We start from the raw sequence: 21577 nt of genomic DNA on the forward strand, positions 1-21577 counted from the left end.
CATAGAATTTGTACCACGTTACTTCAGTCCTTTTAATAAAATTACCACCCTAAATGATTTTGGCCTAAACCACAAGAACAAATTATATACACTGAAAATAAAACCATTCGTGTGTTTCTCTATATGCGCGCATATCATGAAAAAAATATTTTGGTGTATACTTATTTATATTTTGAATTTGACTCCTTTTACAAATATGTATTTTTTATGGCAAGTACACTTCGGTTGTGGTTCAAACCAAAAAAAGGCCACAAATATTGAGGGTTGACAATGTTCAATTGTACACTAGCAGAAGGCAAAATCATTTTTCAACCTTTGGCGGACAAATTGTTGATGCGACCTAGGAATTGGCATATTCATAATATATATCTGCATACTACTGTGAAAACGGATGTATTCATGCTAAGGCAAATAGGCAGCTATACAATTTAGGAAAGTACTGAACATTTCGACAATAAAGACCTCTTCAGCATTATAATTATATTCGCCAACTAATTGAAAATCCTTTCTTTTTTTTTTCGACAAAACTTCTAATTTGTTCTTGAAAGTGTTTCATGACTGTAGCCAGATAATTGATGTACATAAATAACAGAATACCCTTTTCTAACATTTTTGATAAAATATTATAACGTCTCTCATCAAATTATAGATTCAGAGTAAAAGAGAAACAATATTTCAAAAAGAAATATATGAAATTGTTTCCTAATAAAACGACATAAAGTTCAGTGTGTACATTACTTGAACCACAATAGGCACTGAAAAAAATAAATGTTTAATTTTTTTCTACTTTTTTATATTTTACAAAAGGACTTGATAAAATTGCATAACTTCACTAACAGCATATTAATGTTTTGTTTATCTGTATGTTTAATTGTACGAGAATCAATTAAATAAATAAAAATACATTTATTAAAAATTATGCATCTAATATATGAAATGAATTTGACCTGCATGTTTATCATAATTCATCATCCTTTTTCTCATTATCTTACAAGTTTTCAGAAGAGGAGTTTCTAGTTGTAAGAAAAAGGAAGTAAGTAGGATAAACACGTTTAAAGACGTGTAATAATATGCCCTTGTATGAAGTAGGTACACTTCATATAAGTGATTCCTGGTATAAACCGGGACTTGACATTAAAATTCATTCATTCACATGAAGGACGAAAATATGTTGTCATATATATTCTTCAAGCTGACCGGGTTTTTTTTCGTTGGAAATGTAGTTTCAGAGAAAATGACTAAATGTGATTTCCCGTGTTTGTTTTGTTCTGATTGAGATCGTGACACGGTGATGACTGCTGTGCCCCTATTGTGACAATTTTACCTATTATGTCTGTTTTGATCACGCATCGTGTCAATACAATGTAATGTGACGCGACTGTCATACAAGTGAGAGGTTCATCGCAAAAAAAAACAGGTTCAATCCACCAATTTCTTCATAAGAAAAAGCCTGTACCAATTGTTATCAAAGGTACAAGGATTATAATATAGTACGCCAGACGTGCGTTTCGTCTACATAAGACACATCAGTGACGCTCATATCGAAATATTTATAAAGCCAAACAAGTACAAAGTTGAAGAGCATTGAGGATCCAAAATTCCAAAAAAGTTTTGCCAAATACGACTACGGTAATCTATGTCAGGAATATGACAATTGATGTCCATTCGTTTGATGTGTTTTATCTTTTGATTTTGCCATTTGATTAGGGACTTTCCGATTTGAATTTTCCACGGCGTTCAGTATTTTGTGTGATTTTACTTTTTATATGGTCTTATCCGCTTGATTTTGTAGCCATTACTTAAATGTATACAACACATATTGATCGTTTACATAATCAAAACATCACATACAAAAAAATAGAAAAAAAGTACAAAAAAAAACCCAAAACAATAACATAAGGCAGTAAACACAACAATTTACCAAAAGCAGTTTATAGGTGCATACATGCCGTACTACTACAACATTAGAACCAAACAAGCATAATATTGCTAGAAAATAATTGTTATATGTACGCATATAAAATAATAATGCTTTGTGTTTCTTCAAATTTTCTGAATCTATAAGAGGACGATTAACAGGGGGTCACTGAGGTATTATGCATCAGAGTCATAAATATAGATTTTAAATATTTTTGGTTACTGAAACATTTTCTAATTTGTCAATACCAAAGTCAATAATAGCCATTTTAAAACAAATTGTCAAGCTTTATAATAAAAATCCAAAAATAAATAATCTTTGTTCCATCCTTGATTGACAATCAATAGTTGGTACAACAGCAAAAGACTGAGGTGTCGTAATAAAGATATGCTGGAGACTGACTTTGCTAAATATGACTTTTACATTTTCAATACGCATTAATGAAAAACAAATCTCATATTGAAGTGTACACTGTCATCCTTTCTGCTAAGTTGATAGTGTGTAGTTTTTATAGAAGCTAACATTGCTAGTTTCATCCGCTTTTTAAGCGATCCAAAATTCTTGAAAACGTTCATGTCATCTAAGATTGTAACAAAACCAAGATTGAAGTCATGAAATGAAAATGTGCCCAATTTGTTTCAGCGTTATTGCACTTGAAAAGATTTGTTTCCTTAATTAGTCTTTCTAATCGATTTATAAGATTTGATCATCTGAACACAACTAGTACTTTAATTTACGAGCCACAAGGAAAATAGATATGAGTGTTTTTCTTCTACCTGTGAACAAAGTTCTCTGTGTCCTCTTTACCACCATCTACTACATGTTAATCTTCCTGACTTTTCATTGAGTTTGTGATTTTTGTCAGAATCAGTTTATATTGTTCATAGATTTACATGAATATGACCTAACGAAAATATAATTAGACTATTTACCGGATTTGTAATAAGATAAGTAACACGACGGGTGCCACATGTGGAGCAGGATGTGCTTACCCTTCTTGGGCACCTGAGATCACCCCCGGATTTTGGTAGGGTTCGTGTTGCTTAGTCTTTAGTTTTCTATGTCGTGTCTTGTGTACTATTATTTGTCAGTTGTCTTTTCATTTTTAGCCATGGCTAAATCTATGGATTTGACTGTCTTTCACCCCTCTTTTACATCTATCGTAATCCAACATTCAACACTTTCCGTTTTATCATTATTAATTGCAGTTAAAGTCTAGAGAAGGGGTTTGGAACTTGGCACTATAATATGGGGAAAAATCAATAATGATATATTTTTTGTATCTGTTGTATTCCTAGTATTAAATAGTTTTTTTTTTAAATCAAAATTAATTGTTTTATAAATCTGTTTTAATCTCAAGGTTGTATCTATGATTCAAAATAAAAAGTGTGAATTTAATGCTAGTATATGATATAAATCTAACATTCTTATACAACATCACTTCCTTCAACACTTTAAAATGTATTTAGAGAGAAGTAAATTAATATCTAGTCTAGATGTCATTCACTTTGTCAGTAATTAAGCCAATATTCGAAACGACGTCCTGTCATTGACGTATGAAAACTTCAGAAATCTTATTCTTGGTAATAATGGGATAAAAGAGGGGCGAAAGATACCATAGGAACAGTTAAACTCATAGATCGAAAATAAACTGACAACGCCATGGTTTAAAAAGAAAATGACAAACATTTTTGTAGTCACCAAAAGACGTCTTGCTTAAAACACGAATATAACAGTACTCGGTATTTTATAAATAAAATCAAATGAGCAATAGTTTTACAAAACAACAAAAATGTTAGAACTTATGTATGGCTTTGGATGTGCGTAATGTATACGTTGGACTTGATATCTTTTGTGAAGAGAACATCACACTCTCTGTACTAAAAGGAACTCTTACAACAACTCTTTGACATATCTGGTATGAATGTAAATATGTCAGTTATCTTGCAACTATGCAATACGCTTTATGCAAGTTGATATGATTTAAAGAAATATTCATGGAATAGTTAATTCGTGAAATACTTATCATAATTCTTGAATATTTGAATTATTACAGACAAAAATATATATGTTCGACCTATGAAATAACTCTAAATGACTCGTCTCCTTGCTTCCAGATACAAATTGAATGGCCGGATATTAAATAGTTTAAACTTCTACTTCATCTAATTGCGGTCGGTGTTCTTGACCTGATAATAGGTTCTTCAATATTTTTTGAAACAAGTAGCATAAGTACCTGAAGACATGATAATTTATTTAAGCCCTCCCCTTTTTCTCCAAATCCGTTATTTTATTTTGTATTCCATCAATTTTCAATTATTTTCGCGTTTTGCTGTATAATATGAACCTGAATATACTAGAAATAGCGTGTAGTTGCTATTTACTATCAGTTCCATGTTTACTATCCACAGCTGTCACTGATATATTATACTCACAGTTTGCAGATTAAAATTTTGGTATTTCATGTCTATTTGTATTACATTTTAAAAATTTTTTTTACGTTGGCTTCAAAGTAAACTGAAAATTGCTAGAAAACGAAGAAATATTGGTGCCATCGTTAAAAACACCTATAATGTAATATATGGTAACAAACGGTGAGGAAAATATTTAAACTAAAAACTTTAGATTTGATGTATAATAGCTAACAAAAAAAACTTCTAAGCAGTTATGTGTCATTGCATTACACAGACACAACTCTACATGACCATCAAATGTTCACATTCATTACTAGTTTAACCAAGAAAGTGATATAACTGTTTGTATTAAAAACATGTCCTCTTGAAATAACTGATATAGAACATAGGTCCAAAACTCCGAATAAACATAATTTTTGTTAATCAAAACTTTTACTACCAGAGACAGAAACGATGCATATATGGGATCATATATGGGTATAGTTAATTGATTAATTAAAAACAATCTAAATTTTAATCGGTCATTAAAGTGTAGTCCTAAGTACTAACTTGTAAGTAAACATACGTATTAGAATTTCAAACAATTCCTGTCAGTGTTCCAAGAATGAGCCCACGTGTGAACGATATAAAAACTTTAAATTAATGAACGTGCCAAGTATTGAATTTCTTTAATTCAATTCAAACATAGTTTACATACAAAGGTACAAATATAGACTTTTTTAAGTCTTAGATGCATGATTTTTTTATTAGTTGTTAGTGGCTTTAAACTAGCTGTCATAACTGCGAGTACTCTCAGATCTGTACTTAGTATCTTTTTGTTGCTTGGATGTACATGTACCAGGCCACGTCCACTTGTAATTGTAGTATTTGTATTTTTATCCATCTTATGAGTTAAGCCTTTTTCAATTGATTTTTATAGTTCGTTCGTATGTATGTGCCTTTCCCAAGTCAGGAGCCTGCAATTCAGCAGTGGTTGTCGTTTGTTTATGTGTTACATATTTGTTTTTCCTTCATTTTTTTGTACATAAATTAGGCCGTTAGTTTTGAATTGTTTTACATTGTCATTTCGGGGCCTTTTATAGCTGACTATGCGGTATAGGCTTTGCTCATGGTTGACGGCCATACGGTAACCTATAGTTGTTAATTTCTGTGTCATTTTGGTCTCTTTTGGAGAGTTGTCTCATTGGCAAACATACATTATCTTCTTTTTATATTTTATCTTTTTTGCATATGATCCCCGTGAAATAAAATATGACAGAATACAAATTATGATTTTATGAACCAGACTTATCACATGGAAGTTCGGGTTTGCAATGCTCTTCACTTGTCGTAATTGATTTGGCATTCTAACGTTGTTTTGATTCGAGTGCCTCGGGTGAGTCTTTTAAAGCATAAATTATATTCCTGATGGTTTCGAAAAATGATTACATACTAACAAAGTACATAAAATGTTAAATATACATGCACACGCAAACAGTATCATGTTTTATGTTTGAGAGTATTTATGAAATTTTTTACACTAAATCAGTTGTTTGTCTGTCATGTTCTTTCGTGATGTTTTGTAATTAATCAAGTCGAAAATTTCTCGTCTGGTTTGTTTCACATTTTGGTCCTGTTGTTGTCTTTTCGAGCTGAATTTATGATTTGAATTTTGCTTATGGTTTCTGAAATCCAAGGCGTTATTCGGACTGTGGTGTATAATTTTCTAAAAGACAATTGTACCATGTAATTATTTTACAATGATCATTTACAGTAACTTCTCACGTTTTTTATTACATCATATCAATTTTCTTTAAAACGATATTTTTTTAAGAAATTGACCATGATTAGTTTCGAGAATAGTAGTTTGTCGTTTGAACTGGTTTTTTTTATATTTCATTTTGTCATTATGAAACATGTAAAATTTTAGAATTAAAAAAAGATATGCCTGAACGTCCATTATCACTGAACTAGTATACATATTTGTTTAGGGGTCAGCTGAAAGCGCTCCGGGTGCTGGAGTTTCTCGCTGCCATGATTGAAGACCCATTGGTGGCCTTCGGCTGTTGTCTGCTCTATGGTCGGGTTGTTGTCTCTTTGACATATTCCCCATTTCCATTTTCAATTTTATGATTTGAATTTGGCAATCATATTTAAAATTATTTCATCACAACTTCCTTCAACACTTGATAAATTTTGTAGACGGAAAAGTACATCATTCGGTAGTTCATCAAATACATAGAAACTGGAAGAATGTAGGAGAAAATCATCCCTTGTATAAAGATGGTACACAGGTCCTGGTAAAAAACATGGTTTTACATAATTACCAAACATGCTATTTGTATAACACGGCTGTCATTCGGTTTATCGATACAAATGATCGCGAAAGAACAATTCACGATGGTAAAGCATTCCGATCGGATCGTGAAAGATCTAGTGTCGAATTTTGAACACAATTACACACAATTCAACTGCAAAATCTGTGAAAATATCTTTTGTCATTGTTGAAAACTATAATTATCAAAAGGCTTCCCAAGTTAAAATAAGAGAAAATTAAAATGTCTATCAAAATTACTTAACTGACTTATAATACTGTGAACTAATGTATAATTAAAAGAAAAAAATGTAATAATTTTAAGAATCAGATGATAATAGGGCACATAATCTTATGCGAATAATTAAAGAAAAAACACGTTTTGGATCTATACAATTCAATGACATGATACAATAAAATTGAGAATGGAAATGGGGAATGTGTCAAAGAGATAACAACCCAACCAAATAAAAAACAACAGCAGAGGGTCACCAACAGGTCTTCAATGTAGCGAGAAATTCCCGCACCCGGAGGCGTCCTTCAGCTGGCCCCTAAACAAATATATACTAGTTCAGTGATAATGAACGCCATACTAATTTCCAAATTGTACACAAGAAACTAAAATTAAAATAATACAAGACTAACAAAGGCCAGAGGCTCCTGACTTGGGACAGGCGCAACAATGCGGCGGGGTTAAACATGTTTGTGAGATCTCAACCCTCCCCCTATACCTCTAACCAATGTAGTAAAGTAACGCATAACACTACGCACATTAAAATTCAGTTCAAGAGAAATCCGAGTCTGATGTCAGAAGATGTAACCAAAGAAAATAAAAAAAATGACAATAATACATAAATAACAACAGACTACTAGCAGTTAACTGACATGCCAGCTCCAGACTTTAATTAAACTGACTGAAAGATTATGATTTCATCATATGAACATCAGGCACAATCCTTCCCGTTAGGGGTTTAGTATCATACCATCATAACATATATGAGAAGAACATAACCCGTGTCATGCCAACAACTGTTTTTAAAAATAATGTGTTTAGTTCCGATGCAAAGACCTTATCAGTGACTCAATATTAACGCCAAAATATGCAATCTTTAATGACTTGACAACAGTATCGTAATTATATCCCTTCTTAATAAGTCTATTCAAAGGTTTTGTAAGTTTCTGAGGTGAATACTGACACCTTTGTGCTTTATAAAGAATATTACCATAAAAAATTGGATGTGAAATACCTGAACGTATTAGAAGTCTGCATGTTGAGCTATATTTACGAATGATGTCTTTATACCGATGATAAAATTTAGTAAATGTTTTGACTAGTTTGTGATATCGAAAACCCTCGTGTAATAATTTTTCAGTAATACATAAATTTCTCTCGTTAAAATCTAAAACATTGTTACATACACGAGCGAATCGTACAAGTTGAGATATATAAACACCGTAAGATGGTGACAAGGGAATGTCACCATCTAAAAACGGATAATTAACGATAGGAAATGAAAAATCATCCCTTTTATCATAATTTTTAGTATTCAGCTTTCCATTAGTGATATAGATATCAAGATCGAGAAAAGGGCAGTGGTCATTGTTAGTATTAGCTTTATTTAAAGTAAGTTCAACAGGATAAATTTCATTAATATACATACTGAAGTCGTCATTATTGAGAGCCAAAATATCATCCAAAGATCTAAAAGTATTATTAAATTTGTTTATCAGATGTTGTTTCGATGGGTCTTTGCTTATTTTTGTCATAAATTGTAACTCATAACAATACAAACACAGTTTGAATGGTTTTACACTAGTAATTTTGGGGCCCTTTATAGCTTGTTGTTCGGTGTGAGCTAAGGCTCCGTGTTGAAGGCCGTACTTTAACCTATAATGGTTTACTTTTTAAATTGTTATTTGTATGGAGAGTTGTCTCATTGGCACTCACACCACATCTTCCTATATCTAAACACAGGTCCGCAATAAGTGGTGCACAGTTAGTCCCCATTAGAATTCCGATAATCTGACGATATACGGAATCCCCAAAGCGAACAAAAATGTTATCTAGTAAAAATTCAAGGGCATATATAGTATCAAAGCATGTCCAATTAACATAGTTTTTTTGTTTATTGCTACTAAAAAATGACCTAAAAGAGTTTGAACATATATATTCACATTCTGATTTTTTGAATGTATGGTTACATTCCAATAAATCATGATGTATTTGAATCTAAATATTTTGTTTGTCAGATAGTACAGTAAAACGATGACGAAACTTGTATTTACCTTAAAAAGGTGAAGATTATTTTTTAAAGAAGTTTTTTGTTGTTGTTTTTATAGTCCAACTCGAAAGCAATACGTTACCATGAAGAGAAAATCCTAAAAGTGTGGGTCAATGTTGAAAGCCGCACGGTGGCATATAAATGATTAGATCCACGTCATTTGATGGGCCTCGGTGGCCGAGTGGTATAAGTATTTAAAAAAAAAAGTAATTTACTGTAATCACTAGCCACTCGACTCCAATCTTAATTGACTATGATTGTTAGTTTTTCTATCGAAGGTCGGCGGTTTTCTCCGGGCACTCCGGCTTCCCGTACTTATAAAAACTGGCCGCCACGATAAAGCCCAAAAGCGGTGCTTAAAAGTGGCGTTAAATCACAGAAAGTCGAAATCGAAATCCACGTCATTTGGTTTCTGGATGATAGTAATCCGTTATTGGCAATCATATCATATTTTCTCATTTCTTTATCATCAGAAATAAAATGTGTTTCTACCATTGAATACATTTTTAATTATTTAATTGAATTATGTGATATTTTATTTATAAAACCACGTATTAGGACATTATTTTACTTAAGAGGATAACATAACTTGACATCCAAGATAAAAAATAAAGCCAACAGTAGCCTAACTGTCTAATACAAATAAGTATCATTGATACTGTGATATTGAATACGTTTGCGAATGTACTTCAAAACAATTTTCAGAACTCTTTGAAACATTGATATCGAACGAAATTGTTATTCTGTGGTTAACAGGTAGAAATGTACTATTATATTATTTATTTCCTGAGTGTTCTTGTATTTATTTGTAATGTATTCCTGTCATGTAATGTTGTCATATTAGCAGTATTTTTTAAATTGCCATTTAGCCCAAAGTTTGGCTAGCCATAAAACCAAGTTCAACCCACCATTTTCTTAAAATGTCCAGTAACAAGTCAGGTATATGCAGTTGTTATCTATATAGCTAGTAGGTGGTTTCTATTTATCGTTGCACTTCAGTGCTTCGCTTGTTTCGTTGTTTTTCTCGTTACATCGTTGATGAGTTTCCCTATGGTTTATGCCGGCGTTACACATTGGCGTATAGACCGGCGTGGACCAAACGTACTGAGAACATTGACAAAGTCGGTATACGTTAGTTGCACGCCAGAGGAACGCTAAGCAATCGTTAAACGAGCGTTGCATAAGTTTGAAGTACGTCGAAATGCAAAGGTATACGCTTGGTGAACGCTACAACTCGAGGAAACTTTAATGCAGCATAAAAAATTTCATCCAGCTCAAGCGAGTGTCTAGCGTATACCTGTACGCTACACGCACGTAATACATACGCCACAAGCGCGTTCAATGCCCTACAAATAAGTTTGAGACACGTTTAGGGCACGTTGTATACGCTTCAAGATCGTTCGACTTTAACTAAAACGTTTGCGGGTGTGTTTGTGACAAACACCCCATAATAGAACGTCTAAGATACATCTAAGATACGACCGGGACGCGTCTCAAATACGCTCAAGAAACTTTTTTCTTCGTAGCGTAGCACTGTTTGGATAATTCGTTTTTCCTTACAAATAACGTAAACAACAAATATGGCGGGAACTGAAACGTGATAGATAACGTGCGATGCCAGATGAAACATTTCTATCAACATCTACGTTAGACGAACGCCAGGTATACGCCAACATACGTTTCTTGAACGCTCGATAAACGCTTAGGTACGCTTCTCGTACGCCCAATACAGGCTTAAAGCTCGTTGTGCGCACGTTACAGATATGATTGACAGGTTGAATGCATCAAAGTATCTGAGAAAGCTCAAAGTCCAGTCACAAAACATAAAAGAAAGGGCATACCAAACCATCATAAGAAATTAGAATACTGCTGTATGGGACCCATATACAAGCGAAAAAATACGCAACTTTCTAATTAGAATATTGATCTCTGATTACGTTATACTAATGTTTTTAAAATATTGATCTCTGATTACGTTATACTAATGTAGTATAACGTAATCAGAGATCAATATTTTAATTAGATTGAAAAATACGATCACTAGAAAAAGTACAGAGACGAGCGACAAGGTATGCATCAATGGCGGATCCAGCCATTTGAAAAAAAGGGGGGGGGGGGGTTCCCAACCCAGGACAAAAGGGGGGGTTCCAACTATATGTCCCCATTCAAATGCATTAATCGTAAAAAAAAAAAGGGGGGGTTCCAACCCCCGGAACCCTCCCCCTGGATCCGCCACTGGTATGCATGTAATAGGAATCACAATACCAGCAGTGTGTCTAGGATGTTAGACACAATGAAGTGGCAAACATTACAACAACGCCGACGAAGAACAAGGCTAATAATGTTTCACAAAATTACAAACGAAAATATTGTCATTCCATCGCAAAATTTATTACAAAAGAGTCAGTCCATCACAAGATCCACCAATAGAGATGCTTTCAAACAAATCCAATGTAACAAAGACAGCTACAAATTTTCCTTCTTTTGTCAAACAATTAAAGACGGGAACAAATTATCCTCAACCATAACAAAAAACACCACCACAGAAACCTTCAAGGGTGCACTCACTCACGATGTGCTCCTTGATACATATCCCGTGACACCTGAAGTAATCATCAGGCAATCATGTTTTTATCTTAAATTAAAAATAAAAATAAGAAATGAAATATTTAAAAACGAAAAATCTAAAAACAAAGAAAAATTGTAAAAATTAATAATAAAATAATATAATAAATATACATATATATGGAATACAAAAAAATTGACAGTCTATGTTAACATGGTTAAACTGTATTTATAAATACATAAATTTGATTTTTTTTACCAGGCATGCGCCGGATGGTTAAACAGCAGTATGTTGATGGTTTTCTTAAACGGAAGAAGAAGAAAGATAATTTTAGACTATAACAAAATGTTTACATATAATTTAAAGCCCGTGGCAACCGAAAGCTGAATTTTTAGAATATAATTCACATTATTCGGCTTTAAAAAAAAGTCATTAAAAGAAGAAAAAATCTGGCCAGCCAGTGATAAGACATAACAGTTTTGAGGCAAATTCTAACCCCTTAATAAGGATTTGTATAATGAAATGACACAGATACTTGACTGAAAACTGCCGAAAACTTGAAATTATATAGTCTACTTTAATTTAATAAAGTAAGTTTGTACTGTAGGTAATTTTTTTCAGAGACCTGTGCTTCGTGAACCTACTTTTACATATATTCTCGTTTATAATTCATCATCATTAACTAGATAAACTTGATTTCATAAATAGAACTATTTTTGAAAATATTTGATCTTATCATGATTAACGTTGCGCTTCTCTTTTTAATAACTTTTAAATTCGGACTTTAGCATATCTTCTTTCCTCTATAACTTCCTCCAATAGTTGGAGTACACCAACCTTACTAAATTAAGGTTGGTTAAACCCTTATAGTAATTAATTATTCAGTGAAAACATAACTATTTAAAAATAACATTATAAAAAACATATATACAGTTAAATCCCTGAAAAAATAATAATAATAATAACTTCTATGTACATTAAAAATGTGTCACAATTAAAAGGTTATTAATAGAGTTTTAAGAAAGTTTTGAATATTATTTACAGGACATACATTATAGTAAAAAATCTTTACATTCACTAAAACAGTGTTACTAAAAGGTAAAAAGAAAATATCAAAAAAAATAGTTTTCAGATTTCTGCCTGCTACAGCTACTACATCTGTCTATGTGTACTACTAGGCGATATCTCGGCTAATTTACTAGTCTCGATCATCCAGCCGCTTTATTTTTCAAAGTAGAGCGTCTGGATGACAAGTGATATAAAAATGGTAATTTATGACATTCGGAATAGTATCGGCTTTTTTAGCTTGTTTTTAAAGATAATGTCCAAGACGAATAACCAAGAAGTTGGTTATTGACTTCGGAAGAAATTATATTACGATAATACTATTGAAAAGCCCGAGTGTACCGATTGTTGTTTAAAGCTATTTATATTTTGTTTGTGACGACATACAGTCGTGGAAAACACCAGACAGCATGGCTTCCATGACCGCGAAGGAAAATAACAGCACATCAAACCTTGGTAAGATGATATAACAACACAAACTATTACATAAATTTTAATGCAAACTGAAACAGCGAGTAGTTATATATTCTTTCATGCATGTCCGTGCTACGTAAGCAAGTTACTAATTATACAATAAATGGCAATTTTTGTACTGATTGACTGGGACCACTCGAACAGTCGTGTGTACGCTATAAATACATTTTGGGGTTGTTAACTTTAAAAATACTTGATGGAAAAGTGATATGACGCCGAAATATGAACTTCATCCAAGATAAGTTTGTTGTATTTATATGTAGTGTATAAAGGAGTTTGCATTTTGATATGTGTAAAAAAAAAAGGGGGGAGGAGAGATGCGCAATGTTGTACACATTTGAAGGAGGGAACGCAATTCAAAAACATAAGCAGACGAAAAACAAATAAAGTATATCTAGAAGATGCCACTGATTTTGTACATACACCAAACGGTCAAAATGATTTATGCTCGATTTTTTTAAAAACAAATGCATTTAGCTTATACAAACATAAGAAGTGCGACACGTTGTTATGAAAAGTAATTTAAATATACTGTTAGTAAACAAAGTCTGGACTGGTCAACTTAAAAAAGAAAAATACTTTTTAGCACTTTTAAGAGGCATTTTTTTTCACACTAAAAAAAGTCCATAAAAGAATACAAATGTTGTCAGTGAATATATACCAATTGGCTATCTAAACCTTGAAACAAAACCATGGCATGAGGAATACACTGTAAATTTGTTTTTATGCAAAACAAGACAGTAAAACAATAGATGCAGCATCAATGAAATGAGGTGTCAATGAGGCAGCAACCGGTGAACCCAATGACACATTACCAAAAGTAGACATCAACATGATTAAGAGGACATCTTGTTGACTTAAACAAAAATTGAGAATAAAAGTACCAAAAGGTCAACATTATACAAGTAAGAACATGCGTTATGAATACCAATGAGACAACTATCCACCCCAAGTTCAAAAGAGGTGGATGAGAGCAAGTATAGGCAACTGTATGGCCTTTAACAATGATAAAAATTCATGCATGATTTTGATAGAGAATACAGACAGGGAATGTGTCAAAGAGACATCAACCCAACAAAAGAGCAGGAAACAACCCAATGCCACCAATGGGTCGTGTCATCACCACAGCGAGATAATCTCGCATCCCGTAGCGGAATTCAGCTTGCACCAAGACATTTCTAAATGTATATTTCTATATGATGTTTTTTTCCAAACATTTTGTTTTTCATATATGCTATGCTGGTTACCAAAAATTAATATGATTTTAACATTTACTTTATTTTGTAGACAAACCAATGATGATTTCGGGACACAGATGTTATGTGTAAAATGTGAAGAATTAAAAAAAACCTATATAAATATTCGAATTTTCATTGTATCATAAACAGCTTCAATTTTATAAGAAAAAAGATTCAAAGATTTTTTTTTAATTACTGAAGCAGCAATCATTATAAATAAATCACAGTATAAAAAATGTTGGGTTAACATTATTTTGACAGCAACCACAAAGCAAAAAAAGGTACACAGACATATATTAAGTAAATGAAACAAACATCAAGAAACACATTGTTGTCAGATATGTCGGAGAATTTTAAAGATTTTTATTAACAAATTAAAAATCATATAAACAATTTAACAGTTTTCATGTTTGCGTTGTATCTCATTTACATGTCTGGCCCTTCTCAGTTTACTATATGGTATGGAGTTTTCTTATTATTGTAGGCCGAGCAGTGATTATATTTGCGAATATCCATGTCATTTGAACTCTGCTGGGTTGTTGCCTCATTAGCAATCATACCAATCTCCTTATTTAATATAAAGGTTCACATGTACAGGAGAATTCGAAGTTGTTGTTTTTGTGAAGCTGCTCTTTTATACAAAAGTCATGATGGATATTATAATAGTTTGTAGTAGGAGAATACACTTTTCAGTTATTTTTTGTATAAGTTAGCATGCAGTATGGGATAAATCCCATTCCATCTCTTCCATGTGATTGATTCAAACATGCATTCAAAGAGTATTGGGTTTCATGAATGACTGGTTAACTTCTGTATTTCTTCATAGACACGGAGACTGGCAAAGTGGTATTGTGTGAAGGTTGGTTCCCAAATGTTTTCTTCCCAAAAGGATTAGACGATATAGTTTATTGGTGAAACATTCAGACTATGCTGTCGTTAGCAATTTTGAGATCAGTTAATTTTGTAAATAAAAATTGAGTTGACTCATTGTGTGATCTCACTGATCTGCCAGTGATAAATTGTTAAGCAGGGTTTTTTACATTGTAATCTTAAAGTTTTTTTTCTTTCCATAACGTAACTTGATGTGTGCTTTTCGAGTAAGTTAAGTGCGTCAGATATCTGAAAGATAATTATAAAAAGGAAAGCATAAGAATTTACAGAAATAAGAATGAGACAAAACTAAGAAAAAGGGATAAAAATTAAAAATAAGGAATACAGACTAACGTGGCTACAATATACCGACTGTTGGTTGCTTAACGTCAAGTGGCAAATATTTCATGCATGTTCAGGACGATGTGATAATATAAAGAATAGAGAATATATATAGTGGTGTGCTATAATATGAAAATAGAGAAAAATGGTAGTTTATAGTATGAAGATAAGAGAATATTAAACGTGGTGTGTTAAAATATAAAAATAGATCTTTTGGGTTGCTTGGTTATCGCCTTGTGGTAAATAATGGTAATGTTCAGGACGGAAAAAAATAACAATTATAAAGATGAGGTCCTAAATTATAGCCCGTTGGGGATACATGTTCGAGAAATTATAACTCACCAGAAAATTAAGGTATATTGGATTGCTTTATGTACAACGGTCCACCTACGGATCCCTCTCTTAGCGCACAGAGAGCGTGGTATCCTCTATAAACGACCAGTGGCGGATCCAGAACTTGTTATAAGGAGTGCACTATACAGTAATGCTACAGTGTTTCCTTATATGATATAATCAACCAAATTTTTCCCACGAAAAAAAATCATGTCTTTAATTTTTTTTTTACATGTGACTAAAAATTCAGAAAAAAAGATCGCCGCTAATTACAGTTTTTATCGTTCTTTTAAAATTGCCCATCTGCAAGTTGGGCAACATAGGATCAGCTACAAGTCAGTTTTAATACACCTTATCGCTATTTGTCCGCCATTGCTGGAAATCACACAGGTTCCCGTAAAATTTTGACGTCATAAAACAAAATGTCTGACGCCACAATGGAAAAGTGATTGTTGTTGACGTCAAAAGTTCAAGCGGACGGGTCAGCCGGGAATAGCGATAAGGTGTATAGTCACATATACATGTAACGTTACACTGTTTACTGTTATTATTTTTTTTTTTTTAAATATAATGGGGATAACGGAAGTGCTATTTATAGATATGTTCTATATTTAATTATTTGTTACGCCCCCTATAAATATCTGACCAGTCCGGTTAATCACCCCAGACGCTATATTTAAATATGCGTCTGGGTTATCGAGACTACTAATTTACATGAATGTCGTGCGCATTAAAAACGGAAGTGTCTAGTTTCATTTTGTAGTTTACTAGTTAATTTTTATTAATTAAAGTTCTTATGGAAAGGAAAAGTTCAAGGCATCTCAGTAAACCCAAATTAGTTTTAATAGATAGCAGGATATCAATTAGTACACTCGATATCTTAAATTAAAATGGAGGGATGTATAAGACTAAGTTAACCATCGGTGAGTCAGTCTTTCTTGGAAATTATAATTACACCTTTACTGCACTGTTTGACGTTACATGTATCATTGGTTATTTGAGCCACAAGTTTCGTAAAGCTGTCAGGATTTGAAGGTAAGGACTAATTTTGCTGCGTGGGTAGCCCAATCATACGGATTCAGGGGCTGATCCGTCCATTTTTAAAAGGAGGTTCCCAACCCAGGACAAAAAAGGAGGGGGGTGGGGGTGTCCAACTGTATGTCCCCATTCAATTGTATTGATTGTCAAAAAAAAAGGGGATTACAACCACCAGACCCCCCCCCCCCCCTGGATCCGCCACTGGGATTGAACTATTAATACTATAAATTATAGTCCTTTAGCCTTAACATTTAATATGAGACAGGCATTTATTCAATTCAATTCAATTCAATATTTTATTGGAAAGAGCACAATAGAGGCATGATCCAAATTCAGACAATTATAATATTAAGACAACATATAAATGAAATAAAGATGCATGTAACAAGTCATAAGCCAATTCTATGTATACCAATACATTATAAACTGATATTGATACCATAAACTTATACATCAGTATTATTCTAGATTTTCATAACTTTACTTAAAACACACAATATAAGATATATATGTATATGCACGAACTACTGTAAAAAATTATTATCTGATAAAACGGTATGGTGGTCTCTCAAATCAAGAGCTTCTTCAATATACATACAAATAGATTTTAATTCTTTTTCAGACTTAAATACCTGTGAAATGGGATGTAGTCTGTATAAATTATTTTGATTAATTTAAACAATTCCTATTAATTAAAATTTTAAAAAAAGAAACGGAAATACTGTAACATTTCTGATTTTGGTTCTGTTGTTAGGGATTTAAGTTGGGACGTTATTTTAGTTATGAAGTCATATATTCAATGTAAACAAAGACACGCTGTCATCATGGTCATCAGGTAATGTTTTTTTTCTGATCAAACAATTATTAAAAAGGAATTGACTTAAGCTTCCTTCCTATATTTTACTACACTGATAATTATAGATTTTATTCAAAGTCTCATGCAAACAAGACCGGAAAAAATAATTTCTGTGCAGATGCCGGGATTTAAAAATGTCTGAAAAAAAAAGGTTAACGATTTTGAGTTTATTAGTATTTCCTGAATTATTATTTAAAAAAAAAATCAAAAAAATTCTACTGTAATTGGGGACTACGTTGCCATCTTAAGGGAACGACCATTTTACTTTCAGGGGGTTGGGGTTCTCTATGAAAAATAATTTTGATATAGGCCTAGATAAAAGATATTCTGATATCAAAAAAAAAAAAAAGGCACTGGCAAATTTTGCTATTTTGCTGGCTCTTATTAAAATATCTTATTCAAGCAGGCAAAATAGCCTGTTACCAGAGAAATGGCTATTTTAACAGCACTAGCTAAATGTATATACATGTAGTAAAATTGTTGCAGGCGCTGGAAAAATAGAAAATATATGTTATATTGCTGGCATTAGCTTAGTAAAACCATATTCATGATATTTTGAATTCTTTTCTGCATGTATAATAGTAAATTAGTGACAAACTGATAACTGTGGATTCATTTATTTTCATGGTTACCAATTTTTGTGGATTAATGAAAACTTACATGCTCATGGATATTTAATTTTGTGGTTTTGCAAAAGTCGGCAAAAAACAAAAATCTGACATTGTTGTACAAGCCTTTTGGAAATTTGTCATTCGGTGTACATTAAATTTAATTTGGTGGTTCCCCTTTACCCACAAAATCCAAGAAAACTAGTATTCAACGAATAATAATCAATCCACAGTATATGTTTGTTCAGATTATCTTGTTTTCTTCTTCCAGGTGCAATATTGTTGTTACAACTAATCATAAATGAGGGTGTATTAACAGCCAGAAGCAGCATATGATCTAATCTGGTGTTTAAAACTACATAATGGTCCTATTTTCCCCAGACAGCAAGAATCAGTTTGCATCTGTGTATCTTTGTATTTATTATATGTAAGTTAATAAAGTATTATATTAAACAACCTCAACTTCTATTACTACAACGAAAATTTTTAAATGGTATATGTGTAGGTATAACAGTAAACTACATCATAGGGGGAGGATTCAGATCTCATAAAACATGTTTAACCCTGTCACATGTTTGCGTCTGTCCAATTTCAGGAGCCAACTGGCCTTTGTTAGTCTTGTATGTTTTTTAGTTTTAGTTCATTTATATGTTTTGGAGTTTAGTATGAAGTCCATTTTCACTGAACTATGTCATGCTAGTACATTTTTGTAACAGTATTTTATTTAGGGTTCAGCTGAAGACCACCTCTGGGTGCAGGGTTTTCTCGCTGCATTGAAGACTCATTGGTAACCTTTAGCTGTTATCTGCTCTTTCAGGTAGCGTTGTTGTCTCTTTGACATATTCCCATTTCCTTTCTCAATTTTACATCAGCATATAAAGATTTCCCCCCATAAAAGTTGATTTTACATTAATTTCTGAGTTTATTACTATTATTATGATTCATTACATCTAAAGTCCTTTCTCTTAAACCTACCTTTATAGAAGGTTTGCTTCCAATTGCATTATATGTATTTACAAAATGAAATAAAATATTTACTTTATTTTAGGATATTCATACAGCTGTGTCAGGTAAGTAAGATTTTTATCTGACAAATTTTATGGGTTTCATGTACAATGCTGTTCAAAAGTTTTTACAGTTGGCAGCATCCATGTGAATGTGATCAAGGATTTGTATAGCATGTATAGTGTCACTATGCAAATCCTTGATGTGATACATGTGTAGCAAAAACTCCCATATAAGCATATTTGGCATGAATAAACACTAATGAACTTCTGTTTTGGAATAGGTTTTATACAAATAAAAATAAATATAGAAATAAGAAGATGTGGTATGATTGCCAATGAGACAACTCTCCACAAGAGAACAAATGACAATGTTAGCTTCTGTAGGTCACTTCAACATTTAGCAAAACTAGTATCACATTGTAAGGCCCTAAAATGATTAAGGGAAACGATTCAAACTTTTAAACATACAATATATACAGCAGCAAACACTAACCACTAAGTTACAGGCCCCTAACTTTGGACATGTTATTCTTTTACTTTTCTACATTGGCTAGAGGTATAGGGGGAGGGTTGAGATCTCATAAACATGTTTAACCCCGCCGCAATTTTGCGCCTGTCCCAAGTCAGGAGCCTCTGGCCTTTGTTAGTCTTGTATGATTTTAAATTTTAGTTTCTTGTGTATAATTCGGAGTTTAGTATGACGTCCATTATCACTGTACTATTATGCATATTTTAGGGGCCAGCTGAAGGACACCTACGGGTGCGGGAATTCTCGCTACATTGAAGACCCATTGGTTGCCTTCGGCTGTTGTTTGCTCTATGGTCGGGTGGTTGTCGCTTTGACATATTCACCATTTCCTTTCTCAATTTTACATATTAAATGTGACACGATAAAACATATTTGTTGGTGCCAAACCTTCCCCTTAATGTTGGACAGTAATCCAACAGTACAATATAAAAACAAACTATAAAAATAAATTGAAAAGGCTGAACTCATTAATGTGATACAAAGCACAAATTAACCCAAAGAAAAACCTATAAGTACAGATCTGAGAGTATTCATAGTTACTGAACATGATGAAAGCTCTTTCAAAGCCAATATTTAACAACTGATGAAAAATTATACATCTACATTGTATAACAAAAATATCTCTTTGTACACATCCAACATCCAATGGACTTTTTAACAAAAAATATTGCAAATATGTAACAAAGAAACACAAAAAGGCATATAGACAAAGCACATTTGACAAAAATGAAAGTCAAGAAATCAAATATTTACCATAGCACAAAAACACAATGGTGGAATGTATAAGTACAGAGTCACTTCAAATGGATATGGCCAAAAACATACTATACAGTAAAAATAATATTCATAAAGACAAATAAAAGAATACTTTAACACGTTATTAAGATGACATCAGGTTACTATAAAAAAAAATACATGGAATATTTCCTTAAGATGTTTGACATAGCATTATCCAGCATTTTTTCCAATGATAGAAGGATATTTTTCATGTCATAAAATACATGTACCTTCTACATATATGTATACCTGCAAATGGAAACTGTTGATTCATGATATTCCAACATCCAGTCAGCATCAAGATTATATATATTTAACCTTAATTTATTTAGAAAAAAATTGCAGAAAACTGATTTGATATGGTTATTTAAGATGGTACCTAACACTACAGGGAGATAACTCTTTAAAGTCCAGCTAAACGTTTTAATTACGTTGTGTTGTTAAAAGAATATTAAGCTTTTCAATGATCAAAATTAGTGTTTGTCAAAACACTATATAACCAGTGTAAATTTTCTGATAAAATGGTTGGTTCAAGTTTTTTGAAATTTTTATACTTTTGTCAAATGGTCAAAGTAAATACTTTGTCAAAATTTTATGAAAATTAAACTAGCCAAATTAATTTTAGTGAAGGTGTTTGGTACCACCTCAAGCAAAATAAATGAATATTATTATGATTGATTCTTATTTTATTTGTTCACTAGCTTGTCGAATCGCAGAACTGTGATATAAAAATTGAAGATGAGTTATGGCCCTTTCAGTGGTATCTGGTAAGTAGTACAGAGTAAGCAAGAGTTAAATGTGTTGTCTGTCAGACATCAGTGTTTAAATTTTGAATTTCTGCATTAGACCTTGTAACTGCTTATGCAAAAAAACAAAAGCCTCATTGCAAGATATTGTCATTAATCATTGTTAATTTTTAGATATGAGCAAAAGCTTAGTTTACCCAGAAAGATATTATGCTTCAAAA

General features: G+C 32.4%; 1 protein-coding gene across 4 annotated transcripts in view; it reads left to right on the forward strand.

The window, feature by feature from the left end:
• Window positions 1-16500: 16500 nt before the first annotated feature.
• The window catches only part of LOC139512748 (neuroendocrine convertase 2-like), a 55613-nt gene continuing 50536 nt past the window's right edge, over window positions 16501-21577 (forward strand). Inside the window, exons 1-4 of one of the 4 annotated variants that reach the window (XM_071300617.1) lie at window positions 16501-16830; window positions 18569-18724; window positions 19346-19367; window positions 21312-21377. In XM_071300617.1, coding sequence (XP_071156718.1) covers window positions 18660-18724; window positions 19346-19367; window positions 21312-21377 — 153 coding nt within the window. In that variant the 5' untranslated portion in view covers window positions 16501-16830; window positions 18569-18659. The remainder of the gene's footprint in view (window positions 16831-18568; window positions 18725-19345; window positions 19368-21311; window positions 21378-21577) is intronic. The other 3 variants (XM_071300620.1, XM_071300619.1, XM_071300618.1) reach the window with 3 other exon arrangements.

Source organism: Mytilus edulis, chromosome 2 (genome assembly GCF_963676685.1).
Source record: "Mytilus edulis chromosome 2, xbMytEdul2.2, whole genome shotgun sequence".
Lineage (NCBI taxonomy): Eukaryota > Metazoa > Mollusca > Bivalvia > Mytilida > Mytilidae > Mytilus > Mytilus edulis.